The sequence below is a fragment of the Oryctolagus cuniculus genome, chromosome 17 (assembly GCF_964237555.1).
Source record: "Oryctolagus cuniculus chromosome 17, mOryCun1.1, whole genome shotgun sequence".
NCBI classification, from domain to species: Eukaryota; Metazoa; Chordata; class Mammalia; order Lagomorpha; family Leporidae; genus Oryctolagus; species Oryctolagus cuniculus.
The window spans coordinates 23,135,013-23,156,631 of record NC_091448.1 but is presented as its reverse complement, the minus strand read 5'-3'; the positions used below and the strand labels follow the sequence as shown (position 1 = coordinate 23,156,631).

Genomic DNA, 21,619 nt, shown 5'->3' with positions numbered 1-21,619 from the left:
CTTTGTCTCCCCTAGGTGGCAGGAGTCCAGTGTCAGGAACCACGTGTCCAAGCTGTGCACTCACCCTCCTGGGTCCAGGAGGACATAGGCAGCCCCAGAAGCTCTGAGGGGCTATGACCTGATGACCCAATCTGGGCCCTGCTTCCATGCCTTCCCCTGGGATCCCTCTCTACTCTGACCACCAGGGCCAGCTCCAAAGCATGCATGACTTGCTGGCAGGACAGGTGCACACTGGGTACCTGGCATACACCCCCCACCCCATGGTGCTTGGAACTCACCACCACCCTGGTGCTGTTGTCTGGCAGTGTGTCAATGGCCAGGGTACCCCCACCCAGGTCCTGGCTCAGCTGGGTCCTGTGTGACCCTGACACCTGTCCAGGGCTCTCTCGGGTTCTCTGATTCCAGCCCTGCGTGGTCTCCTTGGCAGCCCATCCGGAGCCTTGACCTTCACTGTGACCTGGGGGAAGAGAACAGAAAACTGAGCGCCGGATGTGCAGAGTGGAGATCTGGGAGGGGGAGCCAGCCCACTTACTCTGCAGAGACCGGGACACGTGCCCTCACCACCCTGGGGACGCCCGGGGCACCGGGGCAGGAGACGGCCCACATATGCTGAGAGCAGGAGACCGGCCTCAGAGCAGAGTCAGCCACGGCGGGGGAGGGAGGGAGCAGGTCTTAAGGCCAGAGTGGTCTCCTCCACGGTGATCACTGTCAACCTCAGCACTGGAATCGCCCAGAGCTTTAGAGGCCCTGACACATGGACCCCACACACGGAGAAGTGATGTAATCACTCTATGGTATGGCCTGGGCGGTTCATAAGACCCAAAAGACCCCCAGGGGAGACTTGAGAAGGCCTGGACTCAGTGAGCTCTGCGACTGAGAGACGCTGCTCTAGAACCTTCCAAACCAGTTCCTTATTTCTCTGCCAGAAATGGCAGCAGCCCTGTTCTTCTGGGTCTCCCACGCGGGTGCAGGGGCCCAAGCACCGGGGCCATCTTCTGCTGCCTTCCCATAGCAGGGAGCTGGGGCAGAAGGGAAGAAGCCGGGGCTGGAACCGGGGCTCGCGCAGGATGCTGACGTCATGTCACAGTGGCTCATTGCCATTTTGGACAGGATAATTCTCCACCCCCTGCCCCAAATTTTTAAAATGGTGGCAAAATACACATAAAATTTACCCTTAACCATTTACGAGTGTACAGTTCAGCGGTGTTAACTGCACTCATCTAAGTGGACTCACACAGGACTGGTCTTTTTGTGACTGTCTAGTTTACGTGAGATATGTCTTCAAGGTTCACCCCTGCGGTAGGCAATGGTAGAGTCCCCTTCCTTTTCAAGGCTGAATAGTATTCCTTCGTGGACACGCCACATTTTGCTTATCCATTCATCATTTCACCCACTGTGAACAACACAATGAAAAGCACAGGTGGACAAATATCTCCCTGAGGGCTCTGTTTTCAGTCCTTTTGAATGGATACCCAGAAGTGGAACTGCTGTCACAGGGTCGTTCTGTGCTTAACTTTGAGGTGAACTGACTGCTGCATTAGTTCACACCCCCACTGACAGTGCACAAAAGTTGGAGTTGTTCCACATCCTCACCAACACTGGTTATTTTGCTTTTCTTTTTTTTTAGGATTGATTTATTGACTTGAAAGGCAGAATGACAGAGAGAGAAAGAGAGAGAGAGAGAGAGCCAGATCTTGCATCCATTGGTTCATTCCCTCAAGGGCTGGGCCAGGCAGAAGCTAAGAGCCAGGAACTCCATCCTGGTCTCCCACACCTTAGGGTGGACTTGGGCCATCCTAGATTGTTTTCCCAGGCACGTCAGCAGGGAGCCGGATCAGAAGAGGAACAGCCGGGACTGGAATGGGCAGTCCGCCATGGGCTGCCAGCATTGCAGGCGGCGGCTCGCCCGCTGAGCCACACGCCAGTCTTCATTTGCACTCCTTAGCTATCAGTGATGGGAGCATGTCTCCAGGGTTTAACACACATCTCTTTGGAGAAATGTCTACCTCAGCCTTTTGCCTGTCTTTCACCTGGGTGGTTCTTGTTGGATCATCATCTGTCGGGGCTGGGGTGCTACCCTGCACACTTAGCATCCTGGGGCTGTACCCACGACAGAGGCCAGGAGCACTTATCCCTGACCCGCACGCCGCAGTGGAGTCCTGGTCCCAGCCCCGGGGCTGCTCCAGTTGAAAAATGCCCCAGATGGGGCCAGCGCTGTGGCGCAGTGGGTTACAGACCTGGCCTGAAGCCCTGGCATCCCATATAGGTGCCGGTTCAAGACCCGGCTGCTCTTCTTCTGATCCAGCTCTCTGCTATGGCCTGGGAGAGCAGTGGATGGGAGAGCAGTGGAGGATGGCCCAAGTCCTTGGGCCCCTGCACCTGCCTGGGAGACCCGGAAGAAGCTCCTGGCTCCTGGTTAGCTCCAGCCGTTGTAGCCATCTGGGAAGTGAACCAGCGGATAGAAGACCTCTCTCTCTCTCTCTCTCTCTCTCTCTCTCTCTCTCTGCCTCTCCTCTCTCTGTGTAACTCTTTCAAATAAAATAAATCTTAAAAAAAAAAAAAAAAGCATGTCTCCGAGGGTGTTTGGTGCCTGGTGTGGGGGTTAAGCCAATGCCTAGGACACCCACATCGCATCCCGTGTCAGAGTGCCTGAGCCTGGGTCCCTCCTGCTGACGCGCTCCCTGGGGGAGGGTCCCTGCTGTCCACGGGGAAGGCCTGCACTGAGTGTGGCCTGGCCAAGCCCTCGCTGTTGTGAGAGGAAAGTGTCTCCAAACACTGCCAAATAAATCCTAGGAACAAAGCTGCTCCCTCCCTGAGCCCACCGGGAAGCCCTGTTTGAGTCCCACTGCCACCTTCGAACACCCCGAGCGAGTCCCTTTCCCCACCGGACAAGGGGCCCAGCTGTCCTCCAGGACAACAGGCAGGTTTCATCTCAAACGCCGTCTCCAGTCGGCAAGCGGCAGCCAGGACTACGCTCACTGAGAAGAATCCTAAGCCCCCATGTCCGTTTAGCAGGAAAGACTGGCGTGGTCAGCGCCTGCCACAGACACAGGACGGCAACGTGGTCCCACAGGAGCCGTGCAGCAGCCAGCCCCAGACGCCACTTCCTCCAGGCTGCTGATTGAATGCTAAGCGACTCGGGCACTGTCCTTTTCCATCTCAGAAAGATTCACGTCCCCAGAGCCGTGCCCTGGATTGTCGTTCTGATTGCCACACTTTCTGGGCACGCGGAGCTTCTCCGTGGGACACAGACCACGAGATGGGTGGATCAGACAGTCCCCACTTGGACTTTTTTTTTTTTTTTTTTTGATAGGCAGAGTGGATAGTGAGAGAGAGAGACAGGGAGAAAGGTCTTCCTTTTGCCGTTGGTTCACCCTCCAATGGCCGCCGCAGCCGGCGCACCGCGCTGATCCGAAGGCAGGAGCCAGGTGCTTCTCCTGGTCTCCCATGGGGTGCAGGGCCCAAGCACTTGGGCCATCCTCCACTGCACTCCCGGGCCACAGCAGAGGGCTGGCCTGGAAGAGGGGCAACCGGGACAGAATCCGGCGCCCCAACTGGGACTAGAACCCGGTGTGCCGGTGCCGCTAGGTGGAGGATTAGCCTAGTGAGCCACGGCGCCGGCCCCCACTTGGACTTTCATCAGATTTTGGGCCCACTCTGTCACGATCCTCCTCGGCCTCTGCCTGGGCCCAGCCCAGTCCCCGGAGCCGCTGGACGTGCACCCACAGGTACCACTGTGTGCCCGTGTCCCGGCCAGACTTGAGTTCCCCCGGGATTCTCCACTCCCTTCAAACGTGCAGTGCCTGGCGAACAACAGGCTCTAATCAGCGCACGGTGACAGAGCACCCGGTGCTGGGTGACTCTCGGGAGGCAGCAAGGACAGAGGTTGGGACGAGGCTTGTCCAGGACAGGCCCAGGGCTCCGCCTCGTCATTAGACATTCTATCCAATTAAGTCATCCTTGGCAGCTGGCGCCTCTTGCGCCTCTGCCCCTAATTGCAACCAGATGCTCCTGGAGAACACGGGAGAGGGCAGTCTCCAAGCCCCTCCCCAGGGTGCCTACCGGCCGCCCACCAATGGCCCCGAGCCCCGAGCCGGGAAGGCAGCCTACCTACACCAGAGCTGGCATGCGCTCTGGGGCTGGGACCATGGCTGCCTGGGAGACAGCACTGTTTGTGCTGGGTGCCCCTGCAAGCAGCCCAGGGCCTGGCAGGAGCCCGAGCAGGGAAGCGGCGGCTGTGGAAAAGGCTCAGCCAGCTCAGACTGGGGTGCTGCAGGTGTGTAGCCATCACAGACCGGACCCTGAGGCCACCGGGCTGCCTGCGGGAAGCCCTAAGGCGCCGGCAGCGGGCAGGAGGGGAGCCCAGGGCTGGGGTGATGGAGGAGGAGACACCGGGGTTTGCCTGCCACCCAGAAGCTGTGAGACACGGGACCCATCCGCTTACCTCCCTAAGCCCCAACTTCCTCATGACCACAATGGGGCTGCAATCACGGCTGCCCACGGCACAGGCTGCCATGAGCATCGAGTGAGAACCCAAAGGAGGTTTTAAGAACCTTGGGCTCAGCCGGCGCCGCGGCTCACTGGGCTAATCCTCCGCCTAGCGGCGCCGGCACACCGGGTTCTAGTCCCAGTCAGGGTGCCGGATTCTGTCCCTGGTTGCCCCTCTTCCAGGCCAGCTCTCTGCTGTGGCCAGGGAGTGCAGTGGAGGATGGCCCAAGTGCTTGGGCCCTGCACCCCATGGGAGACCAGGAGAAGCACCTGGCTCCTGCCATCGGATCAGCGTGGTGCGCCGGCCGCAGCGCGCTGGCCGTGGTGGCCATTGGAGGGTGAACCAACGGCAAAAAGGAAGACCTTTCTCTCTCTCTCTCACTGTCCACTCTGCCTGCCCAAAAAAAAAAAAAAACCACCCGGGGCTCAGCGCCAGCATCAGACACAGGGAGTTCAGGAAAGAGGGCAGGGGGAGAGACAGAGGGAGGCCGTAGAGGAACAGGCCCCACCCTGGCCCGGCCCTGACTCTCGCCCTCCAGCCTAGGCCATATCTGCTTCCACCTGCCCTGCCCGGCAGAGTGCCCAGTGCCTGTGCGGGGCTCCTGAAAGCCTGGCCCTCCCCCCGTGTGCCACACTCACCTGCCCCCTCCGCCTCCCACTGGAGGGCTCCATGCTCCTAGCACACCTGGACACTCAAGAGTGTCCACCTGTCTGTGACACAAGAGGCTTCCAGAACACAGACTGATGGTTCACGCATTCATTCGGTCAATCATGGCTCTCAGTAGGGGACAGTGCAGTGGGCAGTCATATACCAATAGTGGTAATGAACATGAGGGCTAAGTCGCTGTACCCACAACAACCGATTTAATCCTGATGGCATCCTTCCTAGTTTTAGATCCCCATCACAAACTGAGGCATAAAGACACAAAGGCACCGGCTAAAGTCCCATGACCAGTCCATGGCAGGACTCGACTTCAGGTGAGCTGAACCACACAGGCACTTGGGGGTGACCAGCAGTGCCCAGCCCCAGGTATCTATAAATGGGGATGACGAAACCGCCACTTGGTTTGAGTCCTTAGCCAAAGAAGGTATACTGAGCATGCGCAAGGTCACCTGGCCCCGCCGTGGACTGACGTTCCAGGGGGCCCCGGGAAGGCTCCAGCTGAAGCCCTGCCTCCTAATTACAGGGCAGGCTCCCACGCAGGACCCTAGCCTGGGGCACGAGGAGGCAGGGCGGGGAGGGGAGAAGAAGTCGGCAGGGAGAAGTCGGTTGTCTGTGTTTTCCCTCTGAAGGGACAGTCTGGGGTCTGGGACCCCTCTGAGTCCCTCAGTTGCTCACTCATTCATTCATTGAGAACCCGCCAGTGTGCCGGGCCCTGGGTGCTGGGTCGGGGAGAGCACCCAGAGCAGGCGTGCCAGCCCAGTCGGCTCGGTGGCACACACAGGGCAAGCAAGGCGCAAGCAGGGTCCTGTGCGATGGTGCCGAGCGCTCTGAAGCATGTAGGACACACCCAAGGGCTGGGGCTGGGGCTGCTCGGGACAGAGCCATCAGGCTGGCTTCTCGGAGGAGGTGACCCTCGAGCTGACCCTTGTGAACTCGAGGGGCTGGCTGCAGGGTGGGGAGGGGCCGTCTGGTGACCAGGGAGAGGAGTGCGAATTTTAGGGTCAGCCTGTTAAGAGGTCCCCGCCGGGCAAGGAGAAAGCAGGAAGCGGGCAGGGGCACTGGCCTCTCCCACGACTCCCCTGCAGGACACCTCCGGCTGCCTCTTGCTTCTACCTCTGTTCCAGGGGCCTCCAGTTCCCCCAGGCCAGACCCTCGGTGCCCCCCGCCCAAAGGCCATCTTCCTGTCTGTCTGTCCATCTCTCTCTCTGCTGCCTATCTTTGGGGCGCGCACCTCTCCGGCTCCCATTCTAATGATGGATGAAGGCTCAAGGCTCTGCCAGACAAGCCCACGTGCCTCAAGGCAAGGGAGGTCCCAGCTACCTCCCAGGTCCCCACCAGCCCGGAGGACCCCTGGCCACCGTCTTCCAGCCCCTCCTTGCTACCAATGACCCCCCCCTTCCCAACCTTCTCATGGTTCACCCACCCGTCAGCTCACACCCCTCCCTCAACCCAGTCATGCCCACCAGTCAATCATGCCCACCACATGGGGCTGCCAAGAACCTCAGAAATCAGCCTGGCCAATCCCTTCTTATTTACATTGATTTTTAATGATTAACAGAAAAAAAACTCTCATAATTTCATGACCAAAAATCTCAAATGTTACTAACAGTCTCACTTTAGAAATGCAGAAATAAGCCCAGAGAGGGAAAGTAACTTGCCCGAGGTCACACAGCAGCTGAGACGGTAGGACCAGAAGCCAAGGCTGCATCAGCAGCTTCCACTGCTCTCCGCCCTCACCTCCACCATCAGCCCCTTCCCCTCCCACCCCCCACACACTTCTCAACAGGAAGCCCGGCCTGTCTCACCTACCCTGAGCCCGACGCCCGCACACCCTGGAGACACAGCAGCCCCTAACCACTGCCTCCTTCGACCATTGGAGGAGCGCCCGGGGCAGCCGGCCCGGGTTTCTGTCTCTCCAGTTCTCTCTGCCAAGGGCCTGGCTGCTAAGTGCCCCTCTCCCTGACTCCAGAGAAAGTCTGGCTGCAGAGAACTTGGTGTTAAAAAGGGTCCTCCTTCTACAACACGAGGGATTCGGGGCCGGTCCCAGAGAAGGCTCCCAGCTGGAAGGCTGGTTTTGGAGAGCTGCCGGAAGGGCAGGGGGTACGCCGAATCCGCATCTCCAGGCTCAGGGGCTCAAGACCAAAGGCCCCCAGGGCAGAGCAGAAGGGACGGATGGACGGCGGGTCCCAGCGGCGGCGGCGGGAGGAGGGGCAAGTCGCTGCCTCCTGGGCCCACAGCCTCTCCACGGCGAGGCGGACCCTACTGCCCTTGCCAGGGAGACACGCGGGGTCTGCACCACCCCCCTGGCTGCTCCCACTCAGCCCCCAAATCTGACTCAGAAGCGGCCCGGGTCCTCCGCGGGGAGGGGGGGGGGGAGGAAGCAGGGAAGAGGCAGAAAGAGTCTAAAGCCGCCACCTTCAAGGGCAGCGCGGGGTCCCTGCCCACGCACCCGCAGCGCCCTGGCCTCCCACCGGCCAGCCTGCTCCCTTACGCTCAAGCCCATACCTGCCGGCCTGCCCCTTCCCGCCCCCTGGCCCACCTCGGCCAACTTCAGCCGGTCCTACCTGCTCCGGGCTGGGGGCTCAGCGCCCGGGCAGCCCCCCTGAGCACCAGCACAAGGAGCCAGAGGTCGCCCCGCATGGTGGGTGCCAGGACCCGCCCCCGGCCCGCTCGCTGCCCCGGCCCTGGCTCGCGCGGTGCGGCCCCCGGGACGGGAGGGCGGAGGGGAGCGAGGCGATGGGCGGCGGAGCGCGGGGCCCGACGAGCGGGCGGCGGCGGCGAGCGTGAAGCGCGCGGCGAGCGGGCGAGGTGCGGCGGCGGCGGCCGCCGGGAAGGGCTGGGGGGCGGGGGCGGGGGCGGGGCGGGGCAGGGGGCGCGGCGCTGCGGGAGCTCCCCCCCACACCCGCGAGCCGGAGGCGCTCCTTACGCGGGGCAGGAGGCGGAGTAGGAGACAGGACAGGCGTGGGCTGAAGACCCCCTCAACAGCATCAGCCGCCCCTGCCCCGCACTTAGCCCTGGCCTCATTCCCTTCCCCCCGCACCTTCCGGAGGTGGTGGGGGGGAGCCGGGGACCCCGGCCGCGGGAAGGCACCGGCGCCCCTTGCCTGGGCCGTGGGCTCCCGCCGTCCCCGCTCGTCCACGCCACGCGACTTTCTGGGCCGTCCCTCGCAGTTCTGCCGTTTCGCTCCCCCTGCGCAGCAGGAATCTCCCCTTGCACCCCAGGACCCCAGCGCCTCTTCCCAGCAGAGGCCCGCCCCCTCCCGCGGCTGCCCCCCACTTCGTGCCCCTGCGTGTCCGTCTAACTCGCCTTCCTCTATCTCTGCGGCGCTCGCCTAGGCAGGGGCCCGGGTCTCCCCGACTCTGAAGTGACCCGGAGCCCCCGCAAAGTAGTCGAAGCACCCTCCCCCCTGGGGACCCCAGGCCACCCCGGAGCGAGGACGTCCTCGCCCCACCTGCCACCGCCTATAACAAGCTCTGGGGAGACAGCATCTCTTTTTCCGAAACTTCCAGGACAGAATAAAAATACCCAAAATGTAAGCGATTTAATAGACAGCAGGGAATCAGGTCAGGACGCGAAGGCGCCTCTTCCCCGCCCTGGCCTACTTCGGCGAAGGTGAGGAGCTGGGGCGCAGGGCGCTGGGCGCTGGCAGAGGGGCGCCGGGCGCCCTGGCTTCCGCGGGACTGGGGTCTCGGGTTAGGAAAGTCGCCCCGGGAGAGCAACCAGAAGGAGGCACCGGGGTGGGCACGGGGTGGGCGCCGCGGGGGCTGGAAGAGGCCGGTTCCCGGGCGCAGCGGTCAAAAAGGGGACTAAGAACGGGGGGCGCCCCGACCTCGCGGAGCCCCAGGGCCCGCCTCCTCCAGCGCTCAAGCCTCCACCCTCGCCCCGCCCGCAGGACCAGGCGAGGCCTGCCCGCGAAGTTCCCCAAGTCCGGCTTCTGCCCCAGCCCGGCGGAGCCGGGAACGGGCTGCTGACGGCGGCGGCGGCCTCCTGCTGCCCTCCAGCGGCCGCGTGGCGAAGCTGCAGCGCCCGCGTTCGGCCGTTTCCCTCGCTTGTCCCGGCCCGCACCCGCTGTGCTGTCTCCCCTACCAAGTCTTGGCGTCCTCCTTCCCGAAGGTCAAGGTAAAAGAGGTCGCAGGCTGGAACTCCACGCCAGTGCCGCGCGGGTTGTCTCACAGGGTCTCTTAATCAGGGCTCAGGCTGGAGCAGCAGCTACTTGGAAACGCTAGAAGTAAATGACGTGCGGGTGCGTTTGTTAAAAAAGGCCAGCCTCTGGAACGTGAGCGCCCCGAGAATCGCCTGGAGGGGCTTGTTTAAAGAGTTCCGAGCCCCCCGCCCCGCGTTTCTAGGGCGCTAGGCCGGAGCGGGGAATTTGCATCTGTACCGCGTGCCCAGGCCACTCTGCGGACCAGGGCCACATTTTTCTGCACGGCCACATCGCATCTCTTCTGCCCAGGCAGGCGACGAAAGACATGTTAAAGCGTAGAGGAAGAAAAAGAGACCACTCTAAGAAACTGTTCGGGATGAGAAGGGGGGAACCACAGGTTTAAAAAAGAAAAACGCGTGTTTCAAAACGCTCAGCAGGGGGCACCCGGATTTGAACCGGGGACCTCTTGATCTGCAGTCAAATGCTCTACCACTGAGCTATACCCCCTCTGCTGGTGAGCTTGCGCAGGTGGCCTCTTAGTGTGTCTCAGGCAGGCGCGGAGCCGAGCTCGGAAAAGATGAGGCTTGGGCGCCCCAGGAATGGAAGCTTACAAACCCCACGTTTCCGACTTGGAGGCGGTTATTTCTGCATTTCTGCAGCCGTGAGCAACAGACGGGTAGGGTAGGAAGAACGTCATGCGGGTTGCACGAGGGAAACCGCTTGGATCCAGCCTTCCGGGGGACTTGCTCCGCTCTGCTCACTCTTGGACACACTCGAGTGAACCCGCCTGCAAAACGCTGGGGAAGGGGCTCCAGCTCCGGCAGTGCTCAGGAGAGCACCAGGGCAGTAAAACAGGAGACCCGAGTCAGAGAGGGGGCACCCGGATTTGAACCGGGGACCTCTTGATCTGCAGTCAAATGCTCTACCACTGAGCTATACCCCCATGGCGGTTCCCGAGCCTCATTACAATTCCTTTCCATGGTGGAAGGGCGGGGGCGGCTTCTTCCCCGAGCGTTTCTGGTCAGAAGGTTCCATCTGGATCAGCGAAGAGAAAGAGCACGCGGTGGGGACGACCGCGGGCCGAGCTGCTCCGCCATCACCACAGCTCAGGAGAACCGCACGGCTAAGGAACCCTTCCGTATCTTATGCCCAGACTCCCCCGTACGTTCACGCCTGGCGTGGGAAGGGGCGAGACCTCTCGTGCCCGGGCCATTCCGGATCCTGACGGCGAATAGTACTGCTTCCCTTGCGCAGGTGAGCGGCCCGGCCTCCGGCTCTAAGCAGATCAGACTGATTTCCATGCCCTGGACCCCTCCCCTTCTCCACGGGTTCGTATCAGATCAGCAGCTCCTGGCCGCAGCTGGCGCCAACCAGTGCCCTCCAGGGTGGCAGAGGACTTGCATCCCCTAGCCGGATGGAGCCTGGAGGAAGCTCCATTTCCAAGATGGGTTTTTCCAAGAACTTTACACAAAACCCAAAAGCTAGTCTCAGAAACAGACCAAGACGAGAGCTGAATGGTTTTCATTGGCATTTATTACACTTTTGTAAAAGTCCAAATGCAATTCTATAAAAGAAAAAATCATTACGAGAAGACAAAAGCAGCAGGCCCTATCGGGATTGTATACCTGCAAGGAGTGGGATTCCCCGGGAAGGACCCTGGGGGTGAGGGGGCTGCACCAGGGTGGCCCGAAGCCCGGAAGCTGCACTCAGAGTGCGCATCTACAAGGGACCCGGAACGGACAGCGCCAAGGACCACCCGGTCTGGGGCCTCCTGCTTTTCTGCGCAGAAAGAAGTGCACCGGGGGCTGTGCCAAGCCCTGCGCAGTCATGGCTGCCTGCAGGCTCAGGGAGAGCCCGGAGCAGCAGCCCGGATGCTGGCCTCGTGGTACGAGGAGACTGCGGCTCGGCCAAGGCTGGGGAAAGGCTGTGCTGGAATCCCGGCCCAGCTCCATCTCACCCCTCACTCAGCCGCCTCTGAGACAGGCGGGCCCTGGAGCCAGACGGCCTTCCGCACCCGCGCATCCTACAGAAAGCGGCCAGCAGGAGTCAGCGCCACCAGGAAGTCTTCTAGAATTGCCATCAGCAGGGCCCTGTGCCCAGCACTGGCTATGGTTTTATGGCGTCGTGTTCACAACAGCCCAGGGAGGTGATTAATTTTTTAAAAGATTTATTTATGTGAAAGGCAGAATTACAGAGAGATAGAAAACGAGCTTCCATCCTCTGGTTCACTCTCCATGTGGCCGCGGTGGCCAGGGCTGAGCCAGGCTGAAGCCAGGAGCCAGGAGCTTCATCTGGGTCTCCTACGTGAGTGCAGGGGCCCAAGGACTTGAGCCATCTTCTGCTGCTTTCCCAGGCCATAGCAGGGAGCTGGACTGGAAATGGAGCAGCAGGGACTCGAACTGGTGCCCATATGGGGCGCTGGCCCCAAAGGAGGTCATTCTTATGCCCCACCTCCCAATTTCACAAGTGGAGGAACCCAGGCTCAGAGAGGTGCAGTGACCGGCTCACACCACACAGCGGCCCTTGCAACCCCCGCAGCCCTGGCGCCCTCCTCACCTGTCCCAGGTGCAGCTCAGCACCCCCTGAGTGCCTGTTTCCCACATGAGGAAGTGAGTCTCCCACAGAATCAAGTCCTCTGCATTGCTACCAATGGTGGGACGCTCATGGGTCAGGCTGTGGAGGTGGCAGAAGGTGCAGAGAGCTCAGCCCAGCCCCCTCCTGACTCTGGTCGCCCCACCCCCAAGTCCGGCTGAATTGCACTTAGAACCACACTGCACGGGTTGACCGAAAACCTGTAGTGGGAGGGAAGGGGTGAGCTTGCACCACAGGGAAGGGAGGGAGGGAGGGAAGGGAAGGGGAGGCGTATTAGAGTCGTCTCCCCAGGTACATGCAGTCGGGTGGGCTGGGAGCCCTGTCAAAGTGCAGATCTGGGGCAGCGGTCTGCGCTGGGACTCAAGGGTCCCCATTTCCCACAAGCTCCTGCCTGGTGCCCTGGCTGCCATGCTGTAGGCCACACTTGGAGTCCTGAGGGTGAGAGAAGGGAGATGCACAGCCAGGGCCATCGGGGAGGTGTGGGCAGCCACAGGTAGTCACTCCCTTTGTTTACACTTAAACATATGAATGGAGACTTCCCGGCACAGACAATTAGGCTAGGGGAGATTCCGGGAAGAGGCAGGAGGAACCTAAACCTTTCACAGGAGATGATACAAATAATCAGTCACACCTGTAACCTTCATTTATCACCTAAGTGTTTTTATTGTAACCTTAAGAGCCGTTTTGATATGTAAATCTTTTGTGCTCCTCCTTGTAAACAACTGGTCATGTTTAAATACTACTGCATTTATTCAATAAACGAGCCTTGATCAGGACTTGTCTTGGCTCCATTCTTTGCATCCTTGTCCCCGCATTCCCACTCTCTGTTTCAGGAAGACCCAGTTCATTGTGCCGCAGGCCGGCACAGGGAGGTGCTTTGTCTCAAGTGGCACAGGAAAGGCACACACGGCTTGTTTGTGGATGGAAGGAAAGCCCCCGAAAGGTGGCCAGAGGTGATGGCCTCTGAGGCGGGAGCAAGGGAGATCGGTGGGTGAAAGTGGAACTTGACCAACTGCACCAGGGCACCTCAAACAGATTAGTGGGAAAGTAGAATTAAGTGATTACAGGTGCACGTGTGAGATGTGGGACATCTGCAGCCCACATCAGAGGGTCTGGGCTGGAGTCCCTGCCCCTACTCCTGTTAATGCCCACCCCAGAGGGCCTTGCCATCCCAGTGGGAGACCGTATGGGGTTCCACAATCTTGGCATCTGTCTCTGTCTTCTCTCTGCTGAAAACTTTTTTAAAGAAGATTTTATTTATTTGAGAGGCACAATTACAGAAAGAGAAGCAGAGAGAGAAGTCTTCCATCCACTGGTTCACTCCCCAGGAGGCCCCAACTGCAGAGCTGGGCCAATCCGAAGCCAAGAGCCAGTAGCTTCTTCCGAGTCTCCCACAGAGGTGTGGGGGTGTGGTGGAATGAGAGGCCATGCCAAGATGGCCACTAGCAACGAAAACTGCCTGGCAACAGGCTGTGATTGGTTAGGGCATAGACTGCCCCTTGACTGGATTGGCTGCCTTGGCTATTTAAGCTGCTGTACCAACAGAAGTAAATGAGTCTGTGGGCTGCTTGCCTCTGGCCCACTTCCATCTGACTCCCAGGGTCTGTGTGGTGACTCCGCACCTCTTGCCCCCACCATGCTCCTCCTGTCAGAACAAATCAACCTCAACATCTGGCGTGCCAACATGACTGAGAGACAGCATGTCGGACTCGGTGAGGTCCCCCCTTGATTTCAGCAAGTAGGCCCCTTGGTGTTTTGTGTGCTGTTCGGTTCTGTGAGGGTGAGCACAGAACTCCCTCCTATGCCCCCTTCCTTGTCCTTGTCTTTGTCCTTGTCCTCAAAGTGACCCCAGGTTAGGCACACACCACCCAGAAGCATAATGTCGCTTCTTGGCTCTTCCTTTTACTTTCCGTTTGCCTGGCAAATTTACATAAGGGACCGATCATCCCAGAATTCAGAACCAAGTCATCTTCCCTCACGCGAGAGAGGTGATGCCCCAGAGACACTGTGTGGGCATACGGCCTTGAGACCCCTGGAAGTCCCCTACTAAGCACAGGACATACTTATGATCTGATACACCACTGTCTGTTCGTCTAAGGTAGAGAACCCCTGCAGAATGCCATCAGCCACTGAGGTGCTAGGAATTTGCTTTGTTATGGCAGCAGTGCTGTGTGTGTCTTTCCTTTGGCTAGAGTTGGCGTGGCGTGCCGCTCTTAGACACTCAAACATGGGAAAGATACCCCCTCTCAAACACAGTGAATCTGTGAGTGATAAGGGCCTGTCACTCCAGGCCTATTCCTCACAGACAACAGTTGATGACTTAGGGAGAGAGAGCTCTGACAGCGAAAATGACATGACAGCAGACAACACAGCAATGCCTAGTCAGCCAGCCCCCAAATACCCGTGGCATGAACTTAGATGACCTGGAGGCAATAACCCATGCGAAGTCATCCCATCCGCACCCAGTGAGGATCCCCACATTTGTGGCAGTCCCCAGGCACCCCAGGCTCTCAGGGCAGCTACTAGACCCCATTCCACCCGTATGTTTGCCATTAATGTCGGAGCAGATGCAGAGTTCAGGCCCTGGATTCCAACGCCTGTATAAAGGCTTCTGCTAACCAAGGGCCGAGGATATGCTTGTGTCTTTCCAGAGAATGCAGCACAGCCCATTTGGGTACCAGCCAGAAACATCAAGCCTGCAACTGACAGTCAACCAGAACCAGCTGACCAAGACTGAGCCCGCCTTGTTAGCGAATGCACCTGCCCTATCATCCTACCCTGAGGAACTGCCCATAGCCACATCCACTACTGCTTTATACCCCACTAGCTCCAGTCAGCCACTCGAATGGCCCACAGCCTGCGTGCGGTCATGCCATTCCTGATTCCCATTGTTCCTCATTCCCATCTGAGCAAGCACTCCTGTGGTCTCCATTTTGAGGGCAGGTTAGTCAACGATGGGTAAGATCCCCTGGGGGACAACCTAAGACCTAAGACAGGCACAGCCACATACGGAGACCACATGGAAACGGGGTCAACAATGGTGTGGCCAAGAACCATGCCTCCTGTTACTCAAAAATAAACGAAAAGGAGGAAATGTGGTGGAATAAGGCCATGCCAAGATGGCTACTAGCAACGAAAACTGCCTGGCAACAGGCTGTGATTGGTTAGGGCATAGACCGCCCCTTGACTGGATTGGCTGCCTTGGCTATTTAAGCTGCTGTACCAACTGCAGGTTGCTTGCCTCTGGCCTGCTTTCACCAAGCTCCTGAGGTCTGTGTGGTGACTCCGCGCCTCCTGCCCCCACCACGCTCCTCCTCTCAGAACGAATCCACAGCAACATGGGGGCCCTAGGACTTGGGCCATCTTCTACTGCATTCCAGGCCATCACAGAGAGCTGAATCAGAAGAGGAGCAGCGGGGACTAGAACCGGCGGGCATTAACCGGCTATGCCACAGCGCCGGCCCCCTTCTTTTCTAATCTTTTTTTTTTTTTTTTTTTTTTTTTTTTGACAGGCAGAGTGGACAGTGAGAGAGAGAGACAGAGAGAAAGGTCTTCCTTTGCCGTTGGTTCACCCTCCAATGGCCGCCGCGGCCCGCACGCTGCGGCCGGCGCACCGCGCTGATCCGATGGCAGGAGCCAGGTGCTTTTCCTGGTCTCCCATGGGGTGCAGGGCCCAAGCACCTGGGCCATCCTCCACTGCACTCCCTGGCCACAGCAGAGAGCTGGCCTGGAAGAGGGGCAACTGGGACAGAATCCGGTGCCCCGAACGGGACTAGAACCCGGTGTGCCGGCGCCTTTTCTAATCTTTAAAAACCATTTTTATATATTATCTTTTCAGGGAAAAACTTATTCTAAATAAATAAAGTCCTGTGGGGGCTCCAGAGCGGGAAGAGTGGAGAAAGCGCCGACGGCCTGCCTCCTGCGGGCCCCGCAGCTGCAGAGACCCCCACACCCTGGGCTCAGGGCTCAGAAGGTGCAAGGGCTCCGGCAACGGGGTGCGGAAGGAGGGACCTGCTGCCGGGGCCAGCGAGACAGGGAGACAGGAGAGGGCAGACGGGTTCCGATGGCTGCCAAGCTTGCAGCCGGCTGTGGAGCGGCCGGGAGGAGACGGCGGGCGGCCCTGGGAACTGGGGCTTTCCGCGCGCGGCGCAGGACACGAGCGTCAAGCCGGATGCCACTCGACCCGCGAGATCAAGCCGCCGACCCCCTCCACGCCTGCGGGTGACCCGGGAGCGCAGGGAAGAGCTGCGGTGATTGGTCCAGTCGCCTGTCAGTCTGGTAGGAGACCCAGCTCTGCCTCAAACCCCGTGAAGGGTTGCGTTGCCGGCTTTGTCTACTTCCACGACCACAGCCAGGTGCTGTGGGGGCAGCCGGGGAAAGTAGGGTCAGGGCCAAACCCGATGGCCACGGAGGGACTGCGGGCTCCCGGGGGTCCTCTAGGAGGGTGACTGTGGCCCCTCAGTGCGGCTACTGCTCCCCCCCTCCCCGGTCGCCAAGACCCGCGCGGCTCTCGCATCGTGGGAAAGAGTTGAGCCCCACCTCCCTTCACATTTCTAGAAAAGTGCTTGTCTGAAAGGCCGAGGGAAAAGGTCTGGGGGAAAAAAGCAACTCGAAGTTAGGGTCTAAGGAAACCTGCCACGGCCGCCACCACGCCGCGCACACCCTACGCCCGGGAGCGCACAAAAGTGCGGGGGCCGGGGGAGGAGGCGGCGCGGCGAGGAACGCCCTCGCAGAACCCTTGGAGTCCGAGGTCGCCGGCGTCCTAGATGGAGAGGACCCCAGGAGAGAACCGGATCAAAGTGATGGCTTGGGCGCCCTGGCTCCTGCAGCCAACCATCAGCTTGGCGACCGACTGTCCCATGGCACGTTCTGCGCTGCGGAGGCGCAGAACTCCGCGGGCTCCGGTTCTCCAAGCCCTGCACCCCAGGAAGGGCCCAGCCGGCTTCATCCATGTTAAGTCCGGGAAGCGCTCCCCCAGTCAGCAGAAACTGGGAGTCGCCTGGACCATTGGCCTCTCCCGGACGCTGGGGGACATTCAGCAGCTGCAAGCTGTCTGTGCAGAGCCCTGGAGGTGCTAGAAAACCGGAGTCTCAGACTCCTCACCCTCTCACAAAGAGTTCCCCGCATGGGCTGCTCCGTGTTCCAAATCGAAGACGATTCAGCACAGTGCCCCAGTCGGATCTGAGCTCTCCCTCCCCTGAGCGCCATGTGGATGGGGGGCACTAGACGGAAGCGGAGCCCCAAGGGACTCCCCTTCTGCAGGAGCAGCTGTGTGGGACAGACAGGGCTCACGGATCCTCTCTCAGCTGGGAGAATACTCCAGCCCTCAGCACGCCTGCGACCGGTTCACTGGTGTGGGTGGGGCCGCGGGGAGCAGCAAGCGCTCCCTTACTTAGCAGGTGCCTTGGTGCTAGGCAAATCCTGAGGGTAAACCAGTGCTGCTGTACAATTCACCGACGAGCCAAGCGCTTGGCGGCAGTTCCCTGGTCCCCAACGGTGGTGTCTGAAAACACAGTTTGGGCCCGAAGAGAGATCCCTGGGCCGGAGATGGGGGTTGGGGGGGTGAGGGTCCAGATACGGGAACCCAGCAGAAGGACAGGGGTATGGAGCAAACCAGGAGGCCAGGCAGGAGGAGAGGAGCCCAGAGCCCTTGTGTGTGAGTTTCCGACTTTGCATTAAAAAAAAAAAAAAAAAAAAAGTGGGAAAGGCAAATCAACCCCAGGCTGCAGGGATGGTCAGAGGGGACTCTGCTTATCCCCCTGGATGGGCTCAGTCCAGCCAGGGCCACAGCCCTCCTGTTGGGCTCCCTCCACTGAGGCAAGGCCCTTTAGCTGGTCTCCCTGCCTCTACCTCTCCCTTACCCAGAGCGTCCTCCTCATGGCTCTGTTCACCTTCCTAAACCACTGCACAGTGGCTGCCCCTCCCCAGCTCATGCGTCCTCAATGGTTCCCTGCTGCCTGGGGATTGAGATCATTCAGGAGTCTCAAGGAACAGCCTGCACCTGCTGTGGCAGGTTCAGCTCCCAGGTTCTACAGCCAACGGTCCTTGCCCACATGTGCCCAGATCTTTCTATTTTCTTTCCCATAATTTAAAAAATGTATTTATTTCCCATCCACTGATTCATTCACCAAATCCCTGCAACAGCTGGTTTAGGCCAAAGCCAGGAGCCCAGAACCCAATGCAGGTCCCCCACATGGATGGCAGGGACCCAGGCCCTTGGTCCATCACCTGCTGCCTCCCAGGGTGTGCATCAGCAGGAAGCTGGAACTGGAAGCAGAGCTGGGACTCGGGCCCAGGCACTCCAACACCAAGCGATGTCATGACAAGCGTGCCAAATGCCTGCCCTCTGCCCGGCGCTTTCTGAGTGTGCCTTTGCTTCTGCACTTGCTCCTTGTGAGCGTCTTTCCCTGCTCAGCAAGGAGAATGCAGAGCCCCTTCCGCTGCTTTGCTACGGAAGTCCCACCTCCAAGCCCTGGCCAGGTTCCCCAGGGAGCTGGGGCTTCTTTCCGCACTGGGATTGTGGACTAGTTCTCTCCAGTCGCCCGCGAGAACTGGAGGGTGGGCTGCAGATCTGGCTCACCAGGTAAGCCCTCCTCAGCCTGGCCCAGTGCCTGGCCACGGCAGGAAATGTGTCCCAAGTGAACTGACACAGAAAGAGTTCGACTACAGCCTGAGAATAGTAGAAGAGGAAGGCGAGCACACAGTTAAGAGGCTGGCGAAGGCTTGGAAGTTTGGGGGAAGAAGAGAGAGAAGTCACTACGTCCAGAATTTCTTTCCCCACAGTGTGGTGTCCAGAGCTAGGATGGGAAATTGACAGCCAGAGCCCATCTAGCTGATGCTATGTTAGCCCTGGGAAGGAAGGGGCTGGGGCACAGAACAGTGCTGGGGAGAGCAGCCACGTCTTAGGCATTTTCATCATCTATTTCTGGGGTGGGGTGGGTGCGATCTCTTAGCGCACCCTTCCCCCTAAATGTGACACTCTGCAAGCTGGGAACACAAGACAAGAGGCGGCAACTGCCCTGTGTGGTCCCAAGCCTGGATCTTGGGGGTGGGCATTTATTTCTTCACTTGACAAATGTGAGCCAGAAAACACACCAGACAGACAAAATAGATCCATCCAGGTCGTCGGGAAGCTTCTGGTCTAGAGTGAGGCCAACACACATGTGCAAACACACCCACCCAGGGAGAGAGTCAGCGAGAAGGCCTGATTCCCTCTCTCTCCCCTGGCCCCTTTCTCTAAGGTAGAGAGACACACAGACACAAGAGAGACCTTCCATCTGCTGATTCATTCCCCAAATGCCTGCAACAGCCAGGACTGGATCAGGCTGAAGCCAGGAGCACAGAACTTCATCTGGTGTCCCACGTGAGTGACAGAGACCCAAGCAATTGAGCCACCACCTGCTGCCTCACAGGGTGTGTTTTGCAGGACGCGGATCAGAGGTGGAGGAGCTGGGACTTGAAGCAGGCATTCTGAGAGGGGCATCCCAAGTGGCGACGACCACTGTGCCAAACGCCAACCCAGAAGGGCTGCTTTAGAAGGGAGGTGGGCACCCTTCTCCAAAGAAGTGACTATTGGAGCCAAGCAAGGTTTCTTCAAGGTGGTGGCCTGGGACACCCTTGTGCTGGGCCTTGGTGACCTCAGCTCTGCTCATTTCATTCTAGAATGGTGGAGCTTTAGTTGAAATCCTCACGTGAACAACCACCAATTCGCTGACTGCGCGGAGCTGGAGTGAGCGGAAGGTTTGTGGTTCCTGAGAACCAAGAGTCACTCCCCAGCTCTCAGCATCTCCACGCCAGCCAGACGTGCCCGCGCTGCACAATTCTGGACAGACGGAACTTCAGGCAGGAGGCCCAGGAAGGGGAGACTGAACCTATTCAGGAGCCAGCTTCTTCCCACCTCCCTCCCCTGCAGAAGCTGGGGCGCCCTGGGGCAGAGGGATTAGCACTGGACTTGGCACCACAGAGCTTGAAATCCAAATATCTGGGCATCAGCTCCGCTTGAGGGCTGTGTAAGTGTGGTCAGGTAACATCACGTCTCTGAGCTCCCTATGTAAACTTAGTTAATAATAATCCCTGCTTGTGGCTCAAAGTACCAAACTCACCCGCAGGCCACTCTGCAGAGCCCCCAGACCACGCATCCAGCTCTCCCTGGCTTTTTTGTGGACATCCCACAGGCACCTCCAATCTGCACACTGCCAAAGCTGGACTGATGAGCTTTGCCTCTGACCTGGACTCCTCACCTGCTTTCTCTGTCTGCGACCATCGCCCACAGTGACCCCAAACACCTCCCCCTCTCACTGGCCACCTTCCTCACTCCCTAAGAGCTCTCCATTGTGACCACCTCCCTTCCCATCCTGCTGCTGCGGCCCAAGGCAGACCCTTGTGCTCACGTGGGGGTACTGCATCTGTCTCCTGGCGAGGCCTCCGATCGATGCCCCAAATGGCAACCCAGGCACCTTTGCCACAGCTGCTCACGCTGCATCAGCTTCTGCACGCCAGCTTGGGAACAAATCCAAACTCCTCAACACAACTCAAGGCCTACTCCTGCCGGCGCCTCCAGGCCACTGCCTCGAAAATACATTTTACTTGTGAGGTATCAAGACCAGGCCACACGTGTTCCCTCTCCCTGAACACTTTGTCCACCTGTCCACCCAGGTTAACTCATGCCAAGCTTCTGGACTCTGCTCAAGCCTCCCCTCCTGCAGGCAGCCCTTCCTCAACACCCCAGGTGAAGGGAGGGACCCCGGTTCTGGACCGCCACGGCACCCCGGTTCTGGATTGCCATGGCACCCAGCGTGGCCCGCACCAGAGTTCATTGTGCTGCAACAAAATTGCCTTTGGCTCCTGCTCAGACTTGTGCCTGCTACAGAGAAGGTGCTTAATAAATGTTCATTCAAAGAAAAAAGCGTAGGAATGAGGGGTTGGTGTAATGGCAATGCAGGTTAAGCCACTGCCTGCAGTGCCAGCATCCTGTATAGGCACCGGTTCAAATCCCGGCTGTTCCACTTACAGTCCAGCTCCCTGCTAACATGCCTGGGGAAGGAGATGGCAGCTCAAGTGCTTAGGTACCTGCACCCATGTAGGAGACCTGGAGGAAGCTCCTGGGCTATGGTCATCTGGGGAGTGAACCAGCACATGGAAGACCTCTCTCTCTGCCTCTCCCTCTCTAACTCTGCCTTTCAAATAAATAATCTTTAAAGCACACACGTGCGTGCACACACGCAGAGGAACGCATGACTGATTCCAACCAAAGGCAGGGGGAGAGCTCTGTGCGGGAGGCACCCATCAGGTTCTTGTCAACTTTGCCACCACTCCCGGGGGAGCCTAGGTCAGCTACTCAATCAGGACAGGCCCGCCCTGTTCCTGGTCTTGATACCTCGCTCTGTAGCTCCTCATGTGGAGGGTCTTGGTGTCTATTGTCTTCCGCACAGCCCCTGGCCCAGAGCATCCCTGCGATGGACTCCGGAGCTCTGGTCCCCCAGGGCCACCACCCCATGTGCAAGAACCAGGAGGCTGCAGCCTTGGCTGTGGTGCTGTGTGAGGCAGGATAACTGTCGCCAGACCACGTCCTGCCGGCTGGGGATGGAGACGGGCTCAGCCACCTGCTGACTTGCCTGCTTGTTCTCTCAGGCTGGCTCTGGCAGACTCTCACCCCTCCAACCAAAGGCAGGGGAAGAGCGCTGTGCTGGGAGGCACACACCTGCGCCCCCCCCCCCCAGCTGGTCAGCGGG

General features: G+C 59.3%; 1 protein-coding gene, 2 long non-coding RNA genes and 2 other non-coding genes across 6 annotated transcripts in view; 2 read left to right on the top strand and 3 right to left on the bottom strand.

The window, feature by feature from the left end:
- PLXDC1 (plexin domain containing 1) overlaps positions 1–7,964 on the bottom strand; it is a 44,469-nt gene extending 36,505 nt beyond the window's left edge. Inside the window, exons 1-2 of one of the 2 annotated variants that reach the window (XM_070060762.1) lie at positions 7,717–7,964; positions 279–457 (exon numbers count right to left, since the gene is read on the bottom strand). In XM_070060762.1, the coding sequence (XP_069916863.1) occupies positions 279–457; positions 7,717–7,792 (255 nt within the window). In that variant the 5' untranslated portion in view covers positions 7,793–7,964. Of the gene's footprint in view, positions 1–278; positions 458–1,292; positions 1,381–7,716 lie in introns of those variants that run through there. The other variant, XM_008271394.4, reaches the window with a different exon arrangement.
- Positions 7,965–9,731: 1,767 nt separating this feature from the next.
- On the bottom strand, positions 9,732–9,803 carry TRNAC-GCA (transfer RNA cysteine (anticodon GCA)). The gene has a single exon. It is a non-coding gene; the product is annotated as a tRNA-Cys (tRNA).
- A 364-nt stretch (positions 9,804–10,167) lies between these two features.
- On the bottom strand, positions 10,168–10,239 carry TRNAC-GCA (transfer RNA cysteine (anticodon GCA)). Its single transcript has one exon. It is a non-coding gene; the product is annotated as a tRNA-Cys (tRNA).
- Positions 10,240–10,283: 44 nt separating this feature from the next.
- On the top strand, positions 10,284–15,149 carry LOC108178556 (uncharacterized). Its single transcript, XR_001795298.3, has 3 exons — positions 10,284–10,550; positions 13,541–13,600; positions 14,540–15,149. It is a non-coding gene; the product is annotated as an uncharacterized lncRNA (long non-coding RNA).
- LOC138846098 (uncharacterized) lies at positions 12,196–12,963 on the top strand. Its single transcript, XR_011383485.1, has 2 exons — positions 12,196–12,365; positions 12,761–12,963. It is a non-coding gene; the product is annotated as an uncharacterized lncRNA (long non-coding RNA).
- Positions 15,150–21,619: the final 6,470 nt, after the last annotated feature.